We start from the raw sequence: 22,828 nt of genomic DNA on the forward strand, positions 1-22,828 counted from the left end.
GTCTCAGCCTTGAGTTTGTACGTAAGTTTACGTAAATTTCGTTTGTATGTTTGGCGGGCAGAGCTGGTGGATGTCATTTTGAACGCTAGCAACTACCGAGAGGTGATAACTTTGTGTTTTCATTCACACCACGGTATTTATCCATATATCGTTATCTCTGTAATCCATGGCTGGTACGACAGTTGGCAATGTACTCATGCTGTCAACAACTGGTCAACGCTGAGGCGTCTTGAAGCTACAGCTAAAAAAGCTATTTTTCACGGTTTGTGAGTTTTGCAAGCTATCCAACTCATTTATATTTGTTTTAACTCTTTTTGTTCATTTGTATTGTATTTTTGAAAGTCTTGTTACATTGTTGGGAAAAGTTTTTCTATTTTCATACCAATATCTCACTCCAGACGTTATATTTTGGTATAATTAGGAAGACATACACTGTTTCAATCTCTGTCCCTTTTGTTTAAATTCTCTTTTGTGTTATTTTGAACTATTCAACTCGGTGTGAAACTTATAGGACGCAGCCCTACAATGTTAGATGGTGGTCAGTTTGTGGAGGCCCTGGGCCGCCTGGGTTACCCTGGCGCTCCATCACTGAAGGCATTAGAGTTTGATTGGCTGTTTGACTGTGCACCTGAGAACCTCCATTTTCTGCGATTTGTTTGTCGAACCCTCAACTCAAGCAATGTTCTTACTTTGGAGGAGGCTCAAGCCTTCCAGGAGCTACAAAAGTCTGGCAAACCAATTTTAGATGAGGCAGCTTTGGGGGAAGTCCTCAAAACCATTGGCCCATCAGATGGAAGTGCTACAAGCTCAGTTTCATCCTCAGTGTTTGCAGCAGATGGAGAAGTAAGTTCAGAAGATTTGGAAGCAGCACTGAAAGCACTGCATAAAGAGAAGGACTTGAAGCAAAAACGCTACAATAGGCTACAGCTTGCAGCAACCTCACGGGCCGATGTGGACCTGCAGCTCGCTGCAGAAATGGAAAAGACTGCAAGTAGATTAAAAGAAGCAAACGCTTCGATTGGCGCTGAAAATGCACACACTAACACAATTTTGCAAAATCTCACAGATGAGGTGAAAGATGTTGGTTCATATTTAGGTGTTGAATGTGACAAAAATGGACAAAGTGAATCTTTTACAACAGTCTCCCAGCGTTCTTCTGTCCTCCTCTCTCAGCTGTCTTTGGATCCATATCTGCAACAGGAAGAGCTCAATACCAAAACACTTGCTGCCTTCACACAGAAGCATTTCTTCAAAGGCATCACTCATATTGTGGATGCTTCCCATTTGGGGCGCCTCCAGCTGCTGGACCTCAGCTCATGTGAGGATGAGGGAGATTGCGTGTACTCTGTAGCCAAAGACAGTGAGGAGCTGGTGGTGGAGCAAAGAAGGACCGAAATGGCCCGACTCCAGTGGGCTCATATAGTCGCCCATTACCAGCTAATGCAAGCCCTTGCAGAAGAGAAGAGCCTTAAAACTGGGCTGGACTGGCTTTCTGAGAAGTCCTCTCATGTCAAGGTAGAAGCATTATTTATTCATTGACAAATGTTAAATTATACTGTTCACCTGTATATTCATCCAACCTTTATTTTATATTTCCTATCAGAGCATTTCAATGTCATCCTCACTCCATATTCGTGATGCTGTGGTGAAGAAGGAACTGCAGGCTGTGGAAGCAGAACTGGAGGCTCTTCTCCAAGGCCCAGTCCTTGTGGCCCTCAGGGAGACTGCGCGACAGGTCAATGTCCCTGTTGTGAGGGGAGACATGGCTTTGCAGCTTGCAAGGCAAGACTACTACACACAAAGACAAAACAAGGCAAGTTCATGCAACAGTTTAAAAAAAAAATATCTCATGTTATTCACCTCCTCCCACAGACCCCTAAGAGTAATAAAAGCAAAAGAACCTTTTTAGATAACGCTGAACATTTTTCTCAGTCACTTACCAGATTCAAGAACCGATAATGAGCCCCACCACCTTTTCTCTAATCTTAACTGGAAACTAACTACTATGACGGAACAATACATGGATAAACTATATCTAATATTTATATACAAATTATTGTTTTGTTAAGTACCTGATTTTTCATTTGGGAAACATGTTTAAACTGCTAACAAACACCTGCAAACAGTCCAGAGAGCGCACAAAGCTAATTCAGTGCTGTTTTTTTAATTTGGTTATAGCAACATGTCGGATTCTTTATGTGCTACGCTCAAACAGTAAACCTTTTTAAAACAAGCCTTTGTCATCATCACTTTTGATAACCTTGAATTGATAAAAATGGGAGTGGATGGTGGGACTGCATCTTGTTTGAGCCAGTGTCAGAGATGCATGTAGGTGGTCTGCAGCTGGACCCTCTTGACTTACATTTCACATGCTTTAAATTTTCCTGTGCATAATTATTCTACACCTGCATTGATGGTTTCCAGGTGCGTGACTACCTCCTCCGTCAAAAGGCATCATTTGATCTGCTGTACTTGGCTCAGGAGATGGAGTTGAGAAGGTGGAAAACTTGCTTGGAGGTGCTAGAAGAAGTCTGCTGCAAACTGGTGAATGATAGTGAAGAGGTGTCACTTAGAATTGATACACTAGCTCACCCCGACCTTACAATCAACCCCAGACCAAATCCTATTATCAACAGCAAGGATGTGGCATTTAGCAGGTAGGGAATCAAACGTAAACACCACCAGTCAAAAGTGTGGACACGCCATCTCATTCAATGCATGCATGTTGTTTTTGTTTTTTCTTTATGTTCACTTTCTATAATTTATATCCATATGGAAGTACTTAACATATATTTGAGGTCTTCCATATGGATATATGGAATAATGTAGTAAAGTTTTCAGATTTTATATTCAAATGCTCAAAGTAGTCACTTTGCTTTATTAATTGTACTGCAAGCACTTGACCCTCTCTGTGAGCTTCATTATGAAATAATCTGAAATGGTTTTCACTTCACACATGCCTTATCAGTGTCAAGAAATCCCAAAGCAATTATTAAAAAATATTTAGATTTTCCTTTTTTTTTTTCTACATTCCATATTTATTCATTCATCGTTTTGATGCCTTTACTGAGAGTCCACAATGTAAATAATCAGGGAAATAAAGAAAAAACATAAATGAAGATGTGTCCAAACTTTTGACTAATGGTGTAAATACTACACTACATAAATGAAGTCAACAATGCATGTAAATGACAGGTTTAAGAACATTTTACCTCTTTTACCAGATTACTCCAGATTCTTGACCATAACTCAAACCATAGTCGTTCTGAGCCCTTTCGGACATACGAAGCTTTAAACCAGGCTGCCCGGGACCTGTCCGCAGATCTCCATACAACTCAAGATGTCTTAGCCAGAGCTAGCCATGAGCAGTTATACACAGGAGCCCGTCTCCATGGCGACTGTGAGGCGCTGCACAGGGCCATGTACACAGAGCTCCAGCAGCTGGTCTTAGGGCCTCAGGTACGTCCACTGGCCTCAGACCAGCCGCAGCTCTGTCCAAACGCACAGGTAGGTGTTTCTTTGCACACACACACACACATCTAGGAAATCCTTCAGGGGATTTACAAAGCAACCATCAGTGTGAGTCTTTTTGTACTATATACCAGTGGAGAGAAGGGCCATAAGCACATATTAACACAATGGTGTACACAGTGGTGTCAAGCATTAATACTCTAATCTCACATACTTATGTATTTAAATTGGGGTTGGGCATATAAATGAGTTATTATTACGTGGTGTGAAATAAATAAATATAGGGAGCTACATCCCATAAGGCAGCGAGCTGGTCTGAACTGGAATGGCTGAAACATCAGGACTGAACTAGCTAACCTAGGTCTTGCGAATAAAAAGGAGCTGCACTATTTTCTGCTTTGCAAAATAATACTGTATAATATAACAGATATAATTTGGTGTATTGTTCTTATTTGGACTTGGGACCAACTGATCGTAAAATGTAGTCAAAAGTCACTGACATATGCTCAAATCAAAATGACACAGTACTGGACGATGAGGGTCATCAAAGAGATTTAAGAGCCAGAAGAGCCTAAATTTTTTTTTATTGTGTGCAGCATTATGGTTGATCACAATTAAAATATTTCATTGTTGCCCAGGGCTAATTTGAATACTTTCACAAGGCTTTTCTTTCAACGTTAGCCTTACATTGTTGTCATAGTTTGGTCCACTGGGTTTACAAAAACTGTAGAAATCTGTTGAATGTGTTTTTGAATATATATTGTTTTGTTTGGAGATAAAGGTAAGGTTTTATGGAAGGTTTGTCAAATGTGCAATACAATTGTATATTTTGAGGCACCATTTAATTTGCCATTTAGACAAAATTTGTTAAATGTTGGGCCATGATGAGAGCATGCTCCTCCACCAGCTTGAAAATGGGAGGTTGGATCATCTCAGACTAATGCATAGTGCCATAGACCCTTCTTTAATGGTGTGCAATTACAATTAGTGATTGTAATTGTAATCATTTTTTCCTTTGTGTTTCTGTCTGTTTTGGTGGCATTATTACAGCATTTGTCTGTTCATTCTTTCCATGTATTTATTTCTATTATAGGAACTGGCCACAAAGCTCCTGGAGGCTGAGTCCCAGTTGCAGAGTCTGCAGCAGGTGATGCAAGAAATCATGAGCGAGGTCAAATTCAAACGTTTGCAACTCGATCGCAGCAAACTCCTGAGACTGGAGAGGGAGCTGTACATCTACTTCCACTTAGATGCCAGACTACTGCAGAAAGTAGTGGAGGACCTAGAGGCCAAAATGTCCACAAAAGACTAGCAAATATTTAGTTCTGAATGACTGTTCAAGTTTGTAATGCTCTTCATTTTGACTTAATTAATCCAGTATGTGTAGCAAATGTGTAAAATGTGTTTTTATGATTTGTCCTGTTAATTATCATGAAATAAATTACTTGCCATTTCAGTTGTAATGTTTGCTGAATGATACTGTATTTGACACAGTATTGGCAGATCCAGAAGCATGGAATAAACTGACCGTATTCTTGCTGTGTTTTGACAGACTTGACACGAAACAGGTTCTCATGTGGCATGTGAAGGAGAGGGCTGACTGTAGGTTGTATTCAGGACCGCTTTCTTTAGAGGCTCAGAAGATCCTACAGGCTCTTCAGGCCCAAAGGAGACATGTAACCAGGCAAAACTCCAAACACAGTTATCTCTGTGAGTCAAGGTTCAGAACAGGCCAAAGGACTAAAAATGTGCAGTGTTTCCCATAAATTCTCTTTCTCATTGAACTATACATGTTACTTAATGCCTATTTTTAAACTTTAACCAATTTTTAATCATTTTTTGCCAGTCTAATCTCTAAGTTTAGTGTAATACAATGAGAAACATAGGCTAACTTTGTTATGCCAATAAAGTTCTGGTTGTTTTTAGACTATGGGGGAAAATATAAGACTGATGGGGGGCCTCTACAACACTGAAGTGAATAAATTGTACTTTGCACTTGTGATTATGTAATAAAATTCGGAAAACAAAATTCATGGAGAACCACATGGGAATTAGAACAATTGTTTTAATATTTATAGATGTCAGAATTATAAACTAATAGTTTTGACTAGACATTGTCCCTAATGGCTTTAATCTTAAATTCTATGTATCAGTGAAAAATGGGCGATATGGCAGGAAGTGGGAGTCCTTGTCTCAAAGCTACACATGTCAAGAGCAGGAGATGAATTCCCAGTAAGTCTGATTATTTAGTCTTCAGTCTCTAGAATTTTAATATATTAAAGCTAAAGTTGCAAATATTCTTGTTCTATAGGTGCCAGTGGCAGAACTCTGTGAGGATTGACTGTAAGACGGCTTCACAAACACTTGACTTGTGCCAGTCGTCCCAGGCCTCCTCATGTTCCTCTTGGTGGGACCCCTCAATCCACAGACAAACAAACCAAAGGGAATGTCATGATCTGCTCTCACACAGGTATTCTGAGGGGAAGAACTTGGAGACCCTTCCACTTCCGTTAAGCCAAGTTCTGTCATTCACTCAGTGCGACGGATGGGAGCCTAGTTCATCTCAACTTGATAGCTGTACCCTGTCTCTACAAACACAAAGTCTTTATGACCAACAGGCTACAGTTTGGAAAAAGTATGTATGCAATTTAGATGAGATTTTAAAGTCCCTTCAGTAAGGCAAATTCTATCCCTAATACTCCCATCTGTAAGTTTATTTTATTTTTTATTTTTTAAACCGGTAAAAGGCTGATCTCCCCCCCTCCACATACCTGTGCACTCTGGTCTTCTGTCAGGCCAAAGCTGGCAACACAGATGGCATCTAGTGGTATTACGTGAGAATGCAACATGGCCGGGTCAGCTGAGTCAGTCAAGGTGACCCAATTACGGGTGGTAGCTTTAAGCTTAAAAGCATGGCTTACACTCCACATCACCTGAAGGAACAAAGTACTCCAGAGGTTATAAAGAACCTTTTTACATTAACCTACCATACTTGATCTGACTCTACAACTACAAAGTCTTTGAGTAACTTCATCAAAACCATAAAATAAATACATTTTTGTATAAATATTCTGCCACTGCCTTGGATTCTGATACAATTTTGGAAATAAATGAAAGGGTAGGGGAACTTTTACCTAGGGCCAAGTCTATAATATGCATTTATCACAACGTGAACAGTTGAACCAACCAAGATGGCTTATGCTAGGGCCCAAGATTTCCTGCTTCACCCCAATACAAAATGTATTGCTCATAATGCTTGTTTTATATTTTCTCTTTTTTACAGCTCTGAAGAAATGCCGTTTACCATCAAATTTCCTCCAGAGAGTCCTAAGGAATCGTTCCCATTCCCAAAGATACCAAGTCATAAAGACAAGACTGAAGGCCCAATATTTTCATCCTGGTATGAAATGAATGCTTCAGTAATAGACACGTGGCCTTCTATGGATACAACAAAAAATATCTCACAACGAGATTTATCTGTTAAGAAAGGTGTTGAAACAACTAAACCAATCAGATTAAATCTGGCTGTTGAAAAAGAGTTGAAATGTGGATTGCATCTTACCAATCAAATGTTTTCAATCAGTCATGATACCCTTGAAGATATTTCTGAAGTTGGAGTAGAAAAACAAGAATGTTGTGACAGCAACACGAATATGCAACCAGCTCTCCGTGAAGACAGGATTGGGATTTCATCACCATTACCACAAAGTAAAGATTTAAAGGGAAGTTGTATCTTGTCTGAATGCTGTGATGCAATTATGAGATCAGACATTCCCTCCATAATAGGTTCGCTAATACAAAGTGATTCAAGAAATATACTCTTGCTTAGCGCTGATGCAGACCTGACCACAGAAGAGGCCATTGATGCGATGGAGGTGAAAGAAGTGGCAAAAATGAAGGAAGTAGATGCACCTGATTGTTGCTCAGATGATGGATTTGGGGACAAACAGTGCAAATCCATAGATATTGACAGTACTGACCAAGATTTTAACATAGGGCACAAGAAACAGCAGATGGCTTCTGTAAACAACCAAAGTGAAACGTTGCATTCAGGTAAATACTTGTTACTGTTGTTTTATTTATTTATTCATTTAAACAATATACACCATATAAAATGGTCCATTAATTCTGTGACTTTATGCCTTTGTCATCATTCACCACCAGAGGTCGCAATTAGACATAGATTAGACCAACTGCAGGCACGGTTAAAGCTAGGATTAAAACTTTGTCAATATGCAATAATACTTTTTGCCATTTGGTTAAACCAAAGGAATTGTGGTTGACATTATATAATTTCCACTGGTTTATCACATTTTCCCACTCTGCACAAGAGGAGATGACAAGACAAAGCAGATAATCTGCACAGTAATGTTTAGTATTACAGGCTGGGGCTTACGTCTTGGCCTTTCTAAAAGTGCTGAGTTAACCTCAGACAAGTTGCATGGTCTGTTGAGGCACTATTTCATATTGAACCACCTGACGTTCATAGTTTATTTTACTCAAGGACTCAAGGAAATGGCCTGTAATAAATAATTTTGTTCAAACCTTTTCTCTTTGCAGAGGATTCAGACTGTCCTGTGCCTGTGGGGAATACTGTTCCAGAGGATCAACATCCAGATCTGATCAACCTCAAGGTATATTTAAGTAATTGCACTGATGTTATGAACTTACTCTAGAATTTCTAGCCAGTCAGTTGATTTGTTAATTAAATGTAATGTAAACATCCACATCTATGTATGTGCATATGTATCTATGTATATACAGTTGAAACCAGACGTTTACATACACTATATAAAAAGACTCATACATTTTTTTGTATGTCTGACATGAATCAGACTAAACTTTTCCTGTTTTAGGTAAATTAGGATTACCAAATTTATTTCTATTTGCTAAATGCCAGAATAATGAGAGACAATTTTTCAGTACTTTCTTCAAGGTCAAACATTTATATATATATATATAAATATATAAATATATATATATATATATATATATATATATATATATATATATATATATATATATATAGTAAGAGAACTATACTTTTAAACAATTTTGGAAAACCCAGATGATGATGTCATGTCTTTGGGAGCTTTTGGTTTATTGACATTTGAGTTAATTAGATACATACCTGTGGCTGTATTTGAAGGCACACCTTCTTTGTGTAACATCATGGGAAAGACATAAGAAATTAGCCAAGATATCAGGAAGAGAATTGTGGACTTGCACAAGTCTGGTTCATCCTTGGGTGCAATTTGCAGATGCCTGAAGGTGCCACATTTGTCTGTTCAAGCAATGGGAATGTCTAGCCATCATACCACTCAGGAAGGAGAGGGATTCTGTGTCACAGAGATGAATTGGCTTTGGTCTGAAATGTGCATATCAACCCAAGAACAAAAGCAAAAGACCTTGTGAAGGTGCTGGCTGAAGCTAGTAAGAGTGTGTCATTATACACATTGAAACAAGTACTGTACCAACATAGGCTGAAAGGCCACTCTGCCAGAAAGAAGCCATTAATCCAAAAGAAACATAAATAATCCAGATTACAGTTTGCAAATGCACACAGGGACAAATACCTTAATTTTTAGTGACATATCCTGTGGTCTGGCAAAACTAAAATTGAACTCTTTGGCCATAATGAGCATCATTACATTTGGAGGAAAAAGGGAGAAGCTTGCAAGGCTGAGAACACCATCCCAACTGTGAAATACATGGGAGGTAGCATCATGTTGTGAGGTTATTTTGCTGCAGGAATGACTGGTGCACTTCACAAGATAGATGGCATCATGGGGAAAGAACATTATGTGGAAATACTGTGGAAATGATGCAACATCTCAAGCTAGGGCACAAATGAGCATACTTCCAAACTGGTTACAAAGTGGCTTAAGGACAACAAAGTCAATGTTTTGGAGAGGCCATCACAAAGCCCCGATCTATTGAAAATTGATGTGCAGATCTGAAAAGGCACGGGCAAGCAAGGCGGCCTACAAACCTGGCTCAGTTACACCAGTTCCGTCAGAAGGAATGTACTTAATTCATGTGCTTCAATCTAAAGCAGTGTGTTGACACTGGACAGCTCCCTGTTGAGTCATAAAGCCAAGTACACAGAAAATTAAGCAAGCATGTTGGCTGTGTAGCCAGATATACATAGCTGCATGGCTGATTGGAAAATGGGATGGAAGTAGTTGCAGAGTTGAAGAGGGATATAAAGGAGGTATATGGTGAAACAGGAGCTAATCTTCACTGGACCATCAGAATCAGCAGCAGAATCCATCTCTCACACAGAGTGCTATGCCCGGCACTGGGCTACTGGCCATGGCCTGCCTTGATTTTCTATCTATATCCTGCAGCACAGCACCCTAGGGGGGTTCATGAAATCTGCTTGTGGTTACAGTGAAATGAGGGAGGTGTTCCCAAGAGCCTAGGTCTAGTGCTGACAGCCACTTGAATCTGTGCATACTAAATGCAGCAGTGGTCACATATAGGGAATACACTGACTGTACTGTTCTCTTTTAATTTTGTGTGGAGTTTAAAATTATGAATAATGGAAATGATTACTTATGGCTGAGGATGTCGTTTTTGCTTGTTTATGTTTTTCTTTCTTGGAAAAATAAATACTTTGCCATAGTTTTCTTTTTTTTTTAATAATACACCTGTTTACACACTTTTTCCACTTTTGTATCCGATGTCATTCTATGACAAAATGATTAATTTACTTAGCATTCTGCTTTGTCTGTGTTTTAAATTTTAAATATTTAATATTAATTGTTCTGGTAGGTTATTTACAATGTTTTCATCTTAGCTTCAGACAGGCTTTTTGAATCTTTGCATTCATATATCTTTTTTTCTTTTCTCTTCAACTTTATTTAATATTGAAAAATCATTGGGGATAACCCTCATTTTTGATGAGTACAGAGATGACAATATAAAACTGTAAACAATAAAACTGAAGAACCCATACAATCAAATAACACAAAGACTGAAACTAGTATTTTAATATTGTTTCTTTTTTTTAATTTATTCAGGTTTCGTGCAAAGTCCAAAAGGACAAGGTGCAAGAAAGAACTACTGTGACCCACATGAAGTCTTCCTCACCACATTGCTTCATTTCATCTTCTATGACACAAAATGAATGCTCCAACTTACGTATACTAATTACTAATACTACAACTAACTTGCCACATCCACCAGCATTGAAACCTTTTACTTTGAAAAGGAAGTATGAAGCACCACAGCCGCAATCTGAAAATAACGTCTTGTCGTCAAACCCCTGTTCAACAAAACGTCCCCCAAAGTGGGAACCACCTCGATCCACTCAAGAGCAGGAAAGAAATATAAGAAAAAAAGCAGACTGCAATAAAACTGCCTGTCTCCATAACAAAAAATGCAATGAAGAAATTAAACTCAGTTCTCATTCTGCCCATTATACACCTCCTAAACAATCTAATCACATTACTCAACCTAGAAAGCCTCCAGAAATGTTTCAACTAGGTCCTAATAATAAAGAACTCAGAAACCGAACCAAATCCAAACCAGGAAGTCTGACATCAAGTCTGACATCTGACCCAAGAGTGAAAGATGCTTCTAGAATAAGCAAAGATGCTATGCACTCCATTGTAAAAAAGGCACAGCAATCAAAGGCTCTGGTGCTTACAATGGTGTTCCGTGATGGGACCACTCAACTGGATCCAGAGCAGGTAGGTTGTACAAGTAAAGGAGGCTCATTGACTTGAAATTATTCTATGCAAAGTAGCTTTTTACAGTTTAATTTCAAATGTACATAAGAAGTAACTTGCCTATAGATACAATGCCAGCATTAACTGGCAAGAGTGAGATATGAGCAGTCAACGCATGGATTCATGTTGCCCTGAGCTGCATTTATTGGCTGTTCATACAAAAGTCACTGACAGTTGAAAAAAAAAAATCAACTCTTTTGTTTATAAATATTTTTATTTTATTTTTTCAGAGCATTTAGAACTACCCTTCCGACATTAATATGAGCAAATATAGCACTGAGGAACGAACCCTCATTGTATGGTGGTACTTTGAGTCACATGGGTCAAATTCAGAAATCCATCGGTGTTACCATCGATATTTTAATACCAGAGATGCCTCAAGTGTAAATGTCATTAAAGGAAGAATAAGTCGTTTTCAAAGACAGGGTGCAGTATGTGATCTCCTGAGACCTGACTAGTCCCGATTTCTTCCTGTGGGGCTATCTTGAAGAAAAGGCGTTTGTGAATAAACCTCAGACAATAAATTACTTAAAACATAATATCGAGGATCAACTAAGAGCCATAAGCCTTGAAATGCTTTCAAATGTTATGCAAAGTGTGTTGGATAGGGCTATTAAGTGTGAAACCGAAAATGGTGGACACTTAAAAAACATTATTTTTAAAAATTTGGTCATTTTTACTTCTCCAAGTTTAAGTAGTGACAGTTCAAATGTAAGTGAACAATTATAACTGTATATATTATTTTGCCAAAAATCTCGGAAGGTTCAGTTTACCTACTGCTAAAATTTGGTCAGTACAACTTAAGAATTATAGGAGCTATTGAAGATTTAAGTCAGGGTGGCCGCCCTGTATTAACATCTGTGTGGTTTTCGATAAAGAAACAGACCCCGCCTGCATGTGGCCTTCTCCTGCTGATCAAGGCTGATCTGGATACTGTGCTGGAGACTTTAGGGCCAAACGACACTCTGGTGTACTTAAAACTAGAGTATGCACCTGCCTGGGCCCAGCAGCCCACACACTACCTCCAGGAGGTGTTTAGAAGGTACAGTTTATAGAGTGTGTACAGATGCTTTCTATATTTTTCTTATTATATTTTGAATTCTAAAAAATCATTGGTTGCTCCTCTCTCCCACAGAGATTTGCTGCTACAGGTGTTTTCATCTTCTCAACTGGTGGTGTGCTATAAAGCCAAGGATGTGCTGCGTGTTCTTCTTCAGCTTTACAAAAAGCAGCTCACCTGGAAACAAGGCATGACACATGACAAGAATTAAAAACAACTACAAGACAGTTATGCACTTATGCCGAGTCTACATAAATCACGTGTATATAATAATTATCTACTGTATATTCAGATAGTTATTTGGATGCTGCTGGAATTACTTGTGCTAGAAGAAACCTGAGACTTGCTAATCATTTTGAATGTACTTTTAGTTGAAGGCTGTCAATTCCAGGATCCCCAGCTGTCAGGCTGGCTCTTGGACCCTACAGATCCAGCCACTTGTTTCCAGGATCTTCTCAGTAAACACTGCCGAAATCCCCACACAACACCCGTCTTGGGGAGCAAGAAGGTTATAGACATTGTGTTTTAGGCACTCTTACCTTTGTTATCAGTCTGTAATTACATTCATGCAAAAGATGATTGGAACTGACAGTGGTTCAAACTTTAGTTACATGTTTATGCTCATTCCCAGGTTTCACAAATTATTGCTGGTCTTTATTCTCTCTACAAGTTGAACAGAGAGTTATGTTCAAAACTTCAGGTAAAAATATTAAAGTTTGGCTGCATGATATTGGAAAATATCTAAATGCCGTTTTATGACTGTTCTTGCTGATTCAGTTGTTTCTTGCAGTCTTTAAAAGTATTTTATTATTGTTGAATTCACATCCCAACCTAAAATGTATTTAGAACAACAACAATGTTCTAAATACCTTTGAAAATCTATCACCAGTTGTACCTTTAAATTAATGATTACCAGTCTACACCAGTGAAATAATTCACACATATCTTTGTGTGTTTAGAGTCAGGGGCTGTGGAAGCTTTACTCAGACATGGAGTTGAAAATGATTCCAGTGCTTGCAGGTAACAAGCCTGTATATTTCCACATTTCATATACTTCTTGACAAATATGTATTTTTATCATTGACACCTGCTGTTTTAGCCATGGAAGTCTGCCACATCCACGTTGACAAAGAGACTCTTAAAAGAACGTCTGACGTGCTGGGGGTAAGGGAACACAAACTGTTCAAATTAAATTCGTCACTAAAAGCGAATGTTGTAGGCACCTAAATGGTCACATTTAGGTGCTTGATTTTCAACAAAAAGTTGAGAGACTATCTGAAAAACTTTTGACTAATCATCTCACCTGTTGTAGTTCCAGCCAAATAAATTCTTTATGGTCAATCTGTGTTATAGCTCAGATTAAAGTCTTAATTCGGGTAACAAATCTTCAGACTGAGCAGTGCATACAGTTAGCATCACATCCCCAATGAATGCTGATGATATCAAACTATAAATTAGGGGGGGAAAATGTGGTTGTTTTGAAACCTGTAACATTTCTTGCATGGCTAGTGATATGGTTAGTGGACATCCTCAGGGGAGCTGTCCCCATTGCATGTAAAATAAATTAATTCTGTTGACTCCAAATTACACACATGCTTTCAACACAGTTCTGTATGCTTTTGAGCTCTGATGATAACAGCTCAGCCTCAGAACTGGTGCTAGTAACAGTGGGGGCTTGTAATCCCTGTGTGGACTCTAGGCTATTCATAGAAAGGGAAGCCTGTCTTTTGTAGACAATGTGCTGTAGAAGGGCGGATCACTGTCAACCTATAAACAAAAAGCTCACATTGATTCTGGATATATGCTCTGTTGCATATACATTACATTTCTTTTTATTTTATTAGTTGTTGTTTTTTTCTGCATCTAAACTAAAAGCCTTTGTCATTGTCAATGAACTACAATTTGCATAAGTCTTTTGGTATTATTCTGACTGGGCCAATCATCCAGTATTGAAGAGGCTGTCTGGAGCTAGCTTTGGGCTAAGAGCAATATGAGAAATGTGACCTTTTTTGTCATTTAAATTATTCTGAATTTGAAATAATTTGGTCACTGATAAGACCTGAAATGATTTAAGGTAACTTGAAATAGTCTTGCTTTCACTTTCATTATAATCACCCACCGCATGATGACATATACTGTAAGCATGTTCCTTTTATCCGATCAGAAGAACCACTGGAGACCAGAGAGTAGAATCACTCGAGTTTTATTGTTCTCTATACATCCAATCTAATACAACTCAGGCATGATGCTGTCCCTAGTACGTGCACGGAGATCTCAGGGGCGGTCCCGTTTTAATCTGAGTGCCTGACCCTGAACGCCACATTTAAACATAAATCATGAATATTCAGTAGCTGGGCTACTCTTCTTCCTTCTGGCACTCCTCTACCCTCCAGGTGTCCCACTGGCGCAGCGTTATCTGCAACAGCTTGATCTGGGAGGACATGCTACACAATCTATTGTCACAGTACGTTCTTTTCTATGCGATAGGGCAAGAATGGAGTGTGTTTGTGCAGTGTTGCGTGAAAGTCCTAAACCTCCTTTTAGTCTAATCTTTAATATTATGAGCAATGACGTTTACGTCCTTCAATACAAATCTTTTGATATTTTTTTATTGTATTGATTGATTGATACAGTTGAAGTATTCAATGTTCTGATAATTAAAACACTTTTAACTAAAAATGTAAATATTCTTTCATGAACTACACAAATAAGTAGCTCTCTTGACCGAATTTCTGCTGCTCCTCTTTCCTCTAGTTCTTAATTTACTTTCTCATCATTTGCTGCGTTACTCTAGGACTTTCAGCCTCTCAAACATTTTCTTAAATCTTCTTATGTGTTAAGTGCTCTCACCTTTGCCTCAGTAACCTGCTCAGTGCCTTTTTATTTTCTCATTTCACATTCTCTGTCATCTAGCTCACAGATTTCCTCTCAACTCATCAATCCTCAGTCCTTTCCTATTGTGTTGCTCTTCCAGTCAGGGGGTGTTGTTGAGATGGTCCAAAGAAGGCTTGTTGCAGACCAAATGTTTATCATATTTGAGAATGAGTTTCTAAATAACTTACAAATTCTTGACGTGAAGTACCAGCTCTCCACTTGACTTTTTTCTGTTGCAGACGAAGATGAAACAGTTGGAGCAGGAGGCTCAAAAAGCAGCTGGACAGATATTCTTGCTCACAAGCAGCACTCAGCTACGAGCTGTATGTATATTTCATGTTGTATTTATGGTCACATGGTATTCTTTGAAATGCAGAAATTAGGTGGTAGTCAAAGTGTTTTTACATGGCCTTATATTCCTCAATGAATTAAGTGAAGTGATTCACCTTTTGCTACTTGTTGTTGTCAGGCCATCTGCCTACTGTACAGTGTACTGGGTTTATCAAAAGTATTGAAAATCAGATAATAATTGATACTAAAACTAGTTTTTAAACTTTAACAAGTATTGATACTAAAAAAAAGTCACATTCACAGTACAGAAATTAACCTTTCCTGAATAGCTTTAGAATGATCTTGAGCTCTATCAGAACAAGTATATGACACCATAGACTACTATATGCCCATGGACCACTATGGAACATAACTGGATGACTGGGATTACATAGGTGGCAATATAAAATAAAATACACCGCTTTAATGTTGAAAATCACATTCTGTTCTCTAAAGAAAGAGTGTTTTTATTATCATTGTGGTATTGGAATCCGTATTGAGTGCCGAGTCTCTTCCTTAGTATCAAAATCAAGTTAGAAATTTTTGTATTGTGACAACACTACAGTGTACGCAATATTGGTGTGTTTTCTCTAATAACAATGATCTTCACTTCCACAGGCTGATTGTCCAACATTGTACTGTATTAGTGTTCTATGTATTTTGCATTTATGTTCATATGCTTGTAGGTTCTATTTGAGAAACTACGTCTCCATGAGCGATGTGAAAACAAGAAGCTTCCTAAGACTTTCAGCAAACAGCACTCTACATCAGAAGCTGCAGTATAATTTTTCAAATGCTTAATTTGGAGTGCAATATCAACTTATACAATAAAATGACATAAAATGGCCTACAGTTACTTTTACAATTTGTTATTTATCAACAGTTATCACAACTTCAGGATCTTCACCCTCTTCCAAAAATCATTTTGGAGTATCGGCAGGTACCTTATTCGTTCAGTATGTGGTTGCTAAGCTAGTGTCATAATTAAGAGTTTTTCCATTAAATTCAATCTGTCTTCTAGATCCACAAGATCAAGTCCACGTTTGTTGATGGGATTCTTTCATGCATGACAACCAAGGTGATACACTTACAGACTAATAACTGAATTATTGACAGTTAACATATTAACACAATACAACAACTTCTTTTTGTAATTCTAAAGTATGGATATATTTATGGTGGTGATAGGATATTTTATATGGATGCAATTAAAGACAAACACATTGCTTTTCTTTTAGCTACAAGTGCATGAAAGACCTTATTATTCATGTGCTCAGATTCTTTATGGCTCTGCATCTGAGGCAGTTGACTTTTACTGGCTTGGCAGAACATAAACTGTCAGCAGCTTGTGTTTGTCTGGGCTCACTTAAGGCAGCAAATGACTGCCATCTCTACCTCTGTGGTAGTAGGCCTGTCATGATAATTATTATATTGACTTAATAGTTATTGCCGTACTTTTTCATTGAACTAGTGGAGTATTTTTTATTATTTATCTGTACTATAATATAAAATAAGATTTGAGCTGAATAAATACGTTTTTAGAAACTGACAACAAAAAATATTTTTCAGGAGATTATTCAGTTTTATGGTCATTGTGTCAGTTTCATAAACTAATATCAGTGTTATTGTTTATCATCCATATTTCCTTAAGCATACTATAGCACACGTTAAAATGTGTTGTTGTGACAGACCTATGCCATGGTGACCAATCAAAGTTCTTTTTCTTTGAGCTCTCAAGACAACAAGTGCATAATTACGCCAATGCAACTATAGTAATATTGATAATTAATTATCTTGATAGCAAAAAGAAACACACTAAAATTTGCACTGAAACAGCTTCTTCAGCTTCTTCTTTGAATCTGTCAGTCCACAAAAACAAGTCATAATGGCCAAAAGCATAACAGCTGTTGTTTTGTTTTCAGACATCACAAGTGACTCTTTTATATATATATATATATATATATATATATATATATATATATATATATATATATATATATATATATATATATATATATATATATATATATATATACACTAATTAATTGATTTTTCAATTATAAAATGCCTTCTTTTTATTTTTTTTATTATTTTTTTTTTTTAGAACTACATTTCCTCCACATGGCACCAGACAAGTGTAGTGACAGGGAGAATCTCAGCCAAACATCCCGTAAGTAAATGACAAATCTGAGTTGTTTTCCAGTTCTCATAAAATTGAGTCAGTGTCGAAATGTTTATCACCTTATCATTTACCAGTTGTTCATGATGCTGTCAGCTGTCAGGATTTAACACAGGGATATTGGACTTTTTTCATATCACTCGCTGACTTGTAGACTGTAGACCTCAGCAGGGTTGAGGATCTGGTCAAAGATCCCATCTCATTTCTCATTAAATTTGCATTTGCATTAGATAAAAAAAAGGTATTTAAAGAAAATTACTATATGATTTGTCTATTTTTAATAATAATAAATTTATAATAATTAATAAATTTGTTTATACTACTATACTACTATGATAACATTTGCTCTGTAGAGAGTTGAATAAATAACTTCTATGACTCATTAAGTGTTTCATTTATTTATGGCAGCTTATCTTAATTTGCCATACTGTACATATAAAATAATTTTTGGTGGGAATCCTACTTTTTGATGATTGTGTCAGTGGTATAATGGCATTCAAATTCAATATTATCGTTTATCGTCTGTATTTCCCCCCTGCCACCTTAATGTGTTGGAGGACTTTGAATACCCGAATGATCCTGGGTGCTATGTTGGGGGCTTCGTAGGGTCACCAATGGAAAACAGGTCCTGGGGACGGGTCAGACTAAGAGTGGTTCAGAAGCCCTTTATGATGAGTCAGATATCAAGCCCAGTTACGTCTCCCACATTAGTGTTACTGGGGCTCCACCTAGGCCTGGGGTGGGTGCTTGTCGGCGAGCGTATGGTCTCCACTTTTCTGGCATTGCCCGCAGGGAGAGGCAGCAAGCAGGTGTGGGCTTGTTTATTACTCCACAGCTGAGGCACCAAGTGTTGGAGTTCACCCCATTGAATGAGAGGGTTGCGTCTCTGTGCCTTTAGGTTGGGAACAGGTCCCTCACTGAACAGCAGTGCAGAGTACTCCACCTTGTTAGAGTCCCTGGGAGCGGTACTAGACAGTACACCAACCAGGAACTCTGTTGTTCTACTGAGGGACTTAAACGCCCATTTGAGCAGCGACAGTGACACCCAGAGAGGGGTGATCAGGAAGAATGAATGATTTGAACCCGAGCAATCTTCTGCAGTGTTCTCTGCCTCTATTGTCAATGCGGATGCTCATAGTTGTGGTCGTAAGGTCTGCTGTGCTTGTCACGGTGGCAACCCCCAAGCCTGGTGGTGGACACTGGAAGTAATGGATGGCGTTAGGCTGAAGGAGTTCTATCAAGCCTTGTTGGCTTGTTGGACTCCTGAGGCACCTGACGGGTACCAGATGGACAAGTGTACCTCCGCTCATGTGGTCACAGAGGTAAAAACTCAGAGTTGGGAGGAGTTTGAGGAGGCCGTGGAGGAGGATTAACGGTCAGTCTCAAAGAAATTCTGGCACGCCATCCGACGCCTCAGGAGGGGAATGCAGTACTTCACCAACACTTTTTACAGTGCAGGTGGAGAGCTGTTGACCTGCCAGGTATGTTGTCGGACGGTGGAAGGAATACTTTGAGGATCTCCTCAATTACACTGTCATATCTTCCGAGGAGGAAGCAGAGACTGAGTACCTGGTCCCTGAAGTGATTGGTAAGCTCCTCAGTGGTAAGGCTCCAGAGGTGGATGAGATCCTTCCTGAGTACCTGGGGCTGTCTTGACTGACAGGTCTCTGCAACATCATGCGGCAGTAGGAGACAGTAACTCTGGATTGGCAGACTCACGATTGGCAGGCCCAGGATTGGCGGTCTGCCTGTTTAAGAAGGGGGACCGGAGGGTGTGTTCCAATTACAGGGGAATCACACTCATCAGCCTCCCTGATAACATCTATTCCAGGGTACTGGAGAGGAGAATCCCACTGGTAGTCGAACCTCGGATTCAGGAGGAGTAATGTGTTTTTTGTCCCGGTCGCTGAACACTGGACCAATTCTATGCTTTCCATCGGGTGCTTGAGAATTCATGGGAGTTTGCCAAACCAGTCCACATGTGCTTTGTGGATCTGAAGAAAGCATTCAACGGTGTCCCTCGTGGTGTTCTTTGGGGGATGCTCCAGGAGTATGGGGTCTAGAGCCCTTTGCTAAGGGCTGTCTGGTCCCTGTATGACCGGCAGGAACCGGCAATAAATCAGACCTGTTCCCAGTGCACGTTAGGCTGCCCTTGGTCACCGGTTCTGTTCATTGTATTCATGGAAAAAATTTGTGGGCAAGGTTAGGGGTCAGAGGGGGTCTGGTATGGGGACCACAGGATCTCATCTCTGCAGATGATGTTGTCCAGATGGCTTCATTGAATCCAGACCTGCAGTAGGTACAGGAGGCAGCAGACTGTTGTGGTAAAGAAGAAACTCTCGATTTACCAGTCAATCTACATTCCTACCCTCATCTATGGTGATGAGCCTTGGGTAATAACCGAAAGAACAAAATCGTGGATATAAGCAGCGTTCCCTTAGAGATAGGGTGAGGAGCTCAGTCACATTGAATGACCTCGGAATAGAATCACTGCTCCTCCAGAGGAGGGAGTTGAGGTGGCTTGGGCATCTGTTCAGGATGCCCCCTGGACGCCTCCTTAGGTAGGAGTTCCGAGCATGTCCTGCTGGGAGGAGGCCTCGGGGAAGACCAAGAACACCCTGAAGGGACTATGTCTCTGAGCTGACCTGGGGACGTCTTGGGGTCCCACTTGAGGAGCTGGAGGAAGTGTTTGGGGTGAGGGAAGTCTGGGAGTCCCTGCTTAGACTGCTGCCCCCGTGACTCGGCCTCGGATGAGGGCAAAAAATTGATGGATCGGTCTATATTTTCTTCACCAGTATGATGATACTGTCATAAATTGGAGCTGATTGTAAGAGAGGCTTACTCTGCACAGAAAGTGGGGCCTTATTGTACAGCTCATTTTCATTGGCAAAAAGTACCTGCAGTCAAGTTGGTCAAGTGTAACAGTAGTAATAATAATAATAATAATTAAAACTGCAAGCAGTGATAAAGGCCCTCGCCACCCCTTGCGACCGCGGGGTACACGCCACCGCGGAGATCCTGCCTTTCGTTCCTGCTTACATCGCTCCTCCCCCCAAAATCAGCGTCTCAGTAATACTACCCCATTCATTCCAATGAGAGCATTTATGACATTGTCACGCCTGAACGGTTGGAAATAGAGGTATGTCTTCATTGGCTTTTTTATTCAGTATTATGAGAGGAATATGTGTACCAAATTTTAATGGTCTATGACACAGTAAATATTTTTCAACCCAGTTAACCAAAACCCATGTATTTCAATGAGAAATGGCAGACGTTGCCATGGCAACACCTTTCAAAATAGAGGTATGGTGTCTGTGACTTTTTTGTTCAGTATAGCAATAGGGATGTCCATGCCAAATTTCAAATGTTTATGTCAAAGTAATTTTTTTGGTCCAATTCAAAAGTTCAAGGGGGCACTGTGGAGCCAAAAAAAAAATTTGACACATGTAAATTGTATATCATTTGGTGCTGATCAATATTGTAAACAAAATGTATATTAATGCCGGGAAATAGGAAACTGCATGTGTGAGTTACGCGCAATTTAATAGTTCAAAATATTGCTTATTTTTTTGCAGGCTGGCCACACCTACATTTTATCATGTAGAAAAATCCAAGACAGTTCGCTATAATCCCACATGGGTCTGGTTCATTGTGACCATTTGGCAAGTTTCTTGAATGAAAAGCCGAGGCGCAAAAAATCCAAATGTGAGAGGTAAAATTTTGAAAAAATGGGGTTCCGCCCAAAATGGCCGACTTCCTGTAGGGTTTAGGGTGGGGTCATAATATAATTTTTTACTTGTCTTGATATGTTCTATCTTTGTACCAAATTTAATTTGTCTACGATGAAAAAGGTCTCTCATTGCCACAGTGTATTTCAAATTTTGAGGTGGCGCTATTGAGTCATTTTCATACGTTAATTTTTTTGAACATCAAAATAATTAATTTTTCACCAATCTTGAATTTTGGGTCCAATAAAATTGACTTTTCGTTAACGTTCAGGGGGTCAAAAGTGGATTCAAAGTCGCGACCAAAATAAGAAGAAGAAGAAGAAGAATGGAAACGCATTTTCCACCCATTATTTTTCTCCTAAACCATAACAGCTACAGTCATGTGACTTTTTCACATTGTGCCCCATCACAAATAAGGCCCCTGTGAATTTTTTCACACGCCCACGACAAATCGCTTGTCTTCTACGAATTTTTGAAAATGAAATTTGAAGAGGGCGCTAGAGAGCCATTTTGTGAGAGAGTGCCTTGATTTGCATACCATTGCGTTCAGCTCACAAATGTGCATAAACGCTGTATTAGCCTTTTCCCAACAAAAAATGTGTGAAAGAGAAATATTTTATTGAAATATTTTTCACCCTGACCACACCTAAAGTCATAATCAAAATGTAATTGTTAATCTTTAATCACACATGGGTTTAGAGGGATTTGGACAAATTTGACGTGTTTGTGATGAAAACTGGGCGAGAAAATGTCCTGAATGCGAGGGTGTGCACTTTTGTCGTTCTCGGGTTTGATCCAATATGGCCGACGTCCTGTACATTTTAGGGTGGGGCCATAATATCATTTTTGTCATGTCCCGACATGTACTATTTTTTGATGTGAGTTTCGGATTTTTACGTTGACTTTTTTCCGAGTCGGGCTCCCATTGGCCCCATGAAAATCAAAGTTTGAGGTGGCGCTACCGAGTCATCTTTCATTATTTTTTCTCGGGGTCTTTTGTGACAATTAGAGCTCGTCGAGTTCTAATTTTTGACACCACTCACTGCCATGTCGGGGCGTGTTTACTACTTGATTTTTGCCATTTTCCAGGTTTCGGACGCGGTTTTAATGAGTCCCTCGCCGGGACGGAGTCCCAGGCTCGGGCCTAATAATAATAAGAAGAAGAATGGAAACACATTTTCCACCCATTATTTTTCTCCTAAACCATAACAGCTACAGTCATGTGACTTTCTCACATTGTGCCCCATCACAAATAAGGCCCCTGTGAATTTTTCCACAAGTCCACAACAAAGCGATTGTGTTTGACGAATTTTTGAATATAAAATTTGAAGAGGGCGCTAGAGAGCCATTTTGTCAGGGAGTGTCTTGATTTGCATACCATTGCGTTCAGCTCACAAATGTGCATAAACGCTGTATTAGCGTTTTCCCAACAAAAAATGTGTGAAAGAGA

At 39.2% G+C, this 22,828-nt stretch overlaps 2 protein-coding genes across 3 annotated transcripts in view; both read left to right on the top strand.

The window, feature by feature from the left end:
- The first annotated feature begins 52 nt into the window (after window positions 1-52).
- On the top strand, window positions 53-4,928 carry haus3 (HAUS augmin-like complex, subunit 3). Of its 2 annotated transcripts, none has more exons than XM_055228865.1 (5): window positions 53-1,515; window positions 1,604-1,813; window positions 2,425-2,657; window positions 3,225-3,459; window positions 4,565-4,928. In XM_055228865.1, exons 1-5 carry the CDS (start codon window positions 526-528, stop codon window positions 4,781-4,783), a joined length of 1,887 nt encoding a protein of 628 aa, XP_055084840.1. In that variant the 5' UTR covers window positions 53-525; the 3' UTR covers window positions 4,784-4,928. The 2 variants fall into 2 exon arrangements, with proteins under 2 accessions (XP_055084840.1, XP_033839454.1); XM_033983563.2 differs by having other exon boundaries at window positions 56-1,515; window positions 3,225-3,507.
- Window positions 4,929-5,045: 117 nt separating this feature from the next.
- poln (polymerase (DNA directed) nu) overlaps window positions 5,046-22,828 on the top strand; it is a 47,689-nt gene continuing 29,906 nt past the window's right edge. Inside the window, exons 1-19 of the mRNA XM_055229248.1 lie at window positions 5,046-5,181; window positions 5,625-5,703; window positions 5,783-5,878; window positions 6,755-6,871; window positions 7,301-7,524; window positions 8,032-8,105; window positions 10,497-10,617; window positions 10,963-11,168; window positions 12,086-12,249; window positions 12,343-12,455; window positions 12,639-12,775; window positions 12,899-12,967; window positions 13,227-13,287; window positions 13,367-13,431; window positions 15,381-15,464; window positions 16,158-16,250; window positions 16,355-16,411; window positions 16,493-16,549; window positions 17,576-17,641. Of these exons, the coding sequence (XP_055085223.1) occupies window positions 5,046-5,181; window positions 5,625-5,703; window positions 5,783-5,878; window positions 6,755-6,871; window positions 7,301-7,524; window positions 8,032-8,105; window positions 10,497-10,617; window positions 10,963-11,168; window positions 12,086-12,249; window positions 12,343-12,455; window positions 12,639-12,775; window positions 12,899-12,967; window positions 13,227-13,287; window positions 13,367-13,431; window positions 15,381-15,464; window positions 16,158-16,250; window positions 16,355-16,411; window positions 16,493-16,549; window positions 17,576-17,641 (2,019 nt within the window). The remainder of the gene's footprint in view (window positions 5,182-5,624; window positions 5,704-5,782; window positions 5,879-6,754; window positions 6,872-7,300; window positions 7,525-8,031; window positions 8,106-10,496; window positions 10,618-10,962; window positions 11,169-12,085; window positions 12,250-12,342; window positions 12,456-12,638; window positions 12,776-12,898; window positions 12,968-13,226; window positions 13,288-13,366; window positions 13,432-15,380; window positions 15,465-16,157; window positions 16,251-16,354; window positions 16,412-16,492; window positions 16,550-17,575; window positions 17,642-22,828) is intronic.

The sequence above is a fragment of the Periophthalmus magnuspinnatus genome, chromosome 18 (genome assembly GCF_009829125.3).
Source record: "Periophthalmus magnuspinnatus isolate fPerMag1 chromosome 18, fPerMag1.2.pri, whole genome shotgun sequence".
NCBI lineage: Eukaryota > Metazoa > Chordata > Actinopteri > Gobiiformes > Gobiidae > Periophthalmus > Periophthalmus magnuspinnatus.

Coding starts and splice junctions, on each gene's coding strand:
- haus3 (XM_033983563.2), top strand. CDS start 526: ATGTTAGATGGTGGTCAGTTTGTGGAGGCCCTGGGCCGCCTGGGTTAC. Junction 2,658..3,224: donor AAGGATGTGGCATTTAGCAG/GTAGGGAATCAA, acceptor CTCTTTTACCAG/ATTACTCCAGATTCTTGACC. Junction 3,508..4,564: donor AGCTCTGTCCAAACGCACAG/GTAGGTGTTTCT, acceptor TTTCTATTATAG/GAACTGGCCACAAAGCTCCT.